Source organism: Sinocyclocheilus rhinocerous, unplaced genomic scaffold (genome assembly GCF_001515625.1).
Source record: "Sinocyclocheilus rhinocerous isolate Xijiao unplaced genomic scaffold, SAMN03320098_v1.1 scaffold2172, whole genome shotgun sequence".
NCBI classification, from domain to species: domain Eukaryota; kingdom Metazoa; phylum Chordata; class Actinopteri; order Cypriniformes; family Cyprinidae; genus Sinocyclocheilus; species Sinocyclocheilus rhinocerous.
The window spans coordinates 111,478-113,915 of record NW_015662992.1 but is presented as its reverse complement, the minus strand read 5'-3'; the positions used below and the strand labels follow the sequence as shown (position 1 = coordinate 113,915).

Sequence of the window (2,438 nt, the reverse complement as noted above, 5' to 3'; positions counted from 1 at the left end):
CAAATCAAATAAATCTCTTCATATAAACAAAATAAGGCTTTGTCTGTGCTCTTTCCTTTTAAAATTAGAGGCAACCACTGCATTTTAATCTTGATCCAAACAAAGATGCTGCATACATGCAACATGAGCAGTTTTTAATCTAAATTACATTGTATAATTTCTCAATTTGAAGCAAAAACAGAATGGTTTGACTTCAGTTTTGTGAAACTATAAATAAAAATATCTGCATGAAACAGAGGAGCTGAATGAGATGCAGATTCACTCTCTGCCAGCAGGTGGCGCTTAAAGCGTTTCCTTGGTTTCCGCTGTAAACAAAGCAGCCCTGCACTTATGAACTTTAATATGCATTTTACAGAGGCAAGATGAAAAGAAAAAATACCATCTAAACTTTTCTAAAGACAGTAAGTTCCCCTCAGACATGCATTCATATAAACTCCTACCCCTAAATGAATTGTGATTTGTTTAGCATCTCAACCGATTTGAATCGTCACATATTTGAATCGATTTTCAACCGGCTCGCGGTTAATCGTTACATCCCTATATATAATAATGCAATGCTAATCGACATAGCCTTTATCACTGCTTAGAATACTATGAAATATGTTGCGTGCCTTATTCTGTGTAAGAAGCCACATTATCTCACAGAAGGATTTATTTCAAACACTTGACTGACGTTATGAAGAGAATTTGGAGTAAAAACATTATTATTATTAAATGTGGTATTTTCATGTGCTTTCAGATGAAGCAGCATTTACTACACAGAGCCGTAGTTCACTGACAAGCTACGCAAACAGCTTTCATAATCGCAGAACGATTTTTCCGATTTCATAAATGCGCGATTAAATCACATTTGATTAATCGTGCAGCCCTAAGTAACATCGGTAAACATGTGAATTGGAGTTCAGTGATTTCTACTGAGATATTCTGCTCAAATAAAAGTGTAATAAAGCTAGTCTGTTTTCTTTCACACAGTTGTTCATGCTGTTTGCTGCGGCTGTCCCTATAAATTAGTTTCTTGTAGCTTGGGAAGCTCCAGTTTCAAAAGTAGCTTTCCTTACATTGCAGGTTGTATATAGATGTGGCAGTGTTCATGGTTAAACGCTCATTCGGAGGAGCACAGAGTGATTAGCATCAGTTTTCCACTCTCCAATAGCTCCATAATGTTTTTGTTCAGAGCTTTCTCATTGTCTGTGTCTGTCTCTTATCTGTTTCCTCTCTGTGCCCTTTCTCCTTTAATTTCCTGAATTTTATTATAGTCCTCTCACCCATCTGCTCTTTTCTCACCTTTTCATCTTTGCTCATGTCACCATCACACACTCACACATTCTTCTGTAATCTTGCACCTAGTGTCTCCCCTTCCTCCTCCGTTTTACTGTGCTGTGGATTAGAGGATCTGTGGAGACAGCTGGATGCAGAACATAACACATGGGGCTGCGTGTTTAATCATTTATTATCTTTTTTTTTTGGGGTGGTGGAAATAGGGGGAAGTGCAGTGTGGCCCTCCTGAACGAGACAGAAGCCGTGCTCTCCTACCTGGATAAAGAGGTACACAAGTTATTTCTTTAAATGCTGTTTTGTATCTTACGTTGAATAGATGTCTAATTTAAGTACTTTTTTGTCTGCTGCTTTCGATCTCTCTTTCTCTCTCAGGACACATTTTTTTACTCATTGGTGTACGACCCCACACAGAAGACACTATTGGCTGACAAGGGGGAGATTCGTGTTGGTCCACGCTTTCAGGCTGATGTCCCTGAAATGCTACAGGAAGGTTAGTGTGTTTTATTTATCATGGATGTCAGTTAATTTTAAATATTATGATTTTTTTCAGTGCACACGCTCAGTGACTGAATTGTGCACTCTCACTGATTCTCTCCTCATAAACAACAAAATGTAGATACAGTGTAAACAAGGGATTAATTTTCCAGTGTAGACAGCTTCAGTGATTATAATGGAGTACATAACTCAGTGACCTTGTGCTAGCTAGACTGAAGTCATGGACTGCTTCAGTGATGGGGAATGTTCTTTTGCTCGCTTTCTGTATATAATTTATTCCCATTTTTAATAATAGTTTTGTTCTTCATGCTACTAAGAAAACCAATGTGAAGTCTTGATTTTGTAATACATAAAATCAATAACTAATTCATAATTGGTTCTTAACTTCTTTTGTCTGTGTAGCCTTCAAGAATATGACGAGATGTTTCCCCACACAAAACAAAATTTTTTTGTATTCTTTTAATCAGCATCGTTTACCGTCTGTTGGTCTAGTTTTTGCTGTTTGATCTGCACCGTAGGCACTAGTCGGATCCCCATTAGTCTCAGGCTCAGACGCACACCATTGGTTGAACTTCTGATGCATATGGCACACAAAATTAACACTTCAGGATAGAGCTGCACAATTAATTGAATGCGATTGTCATGCGCATTTTGATAGTAATGCC

General features: G+C 37.8%; 1 protein-coding gene across 1 annotated transcript in view; it reads left to right on the top strand.

The window, feature by feature from the left end:
• Positions 1–2,438, top strand: part of LOC107728718 (metastasis-associated protein MTA3-like) — a 36,006-nt gene that overhangs the window by 13,562 nt on the left and 20,006 nt on the right. The window contains exons 5-6 of the mRNA XM_016539008.1: positions 1,482–1,545; positions 1,651–1,768. Of these exons, the coding sequence (XP_016394494.1) occupies positions 1,482–1,545; positions 1,651–1,768 (182 nt within the window). The remainder of the gene's footprint in view (positions 1–1,481; positions 1,546–1,650; positions 1,769–2,438) is intronic.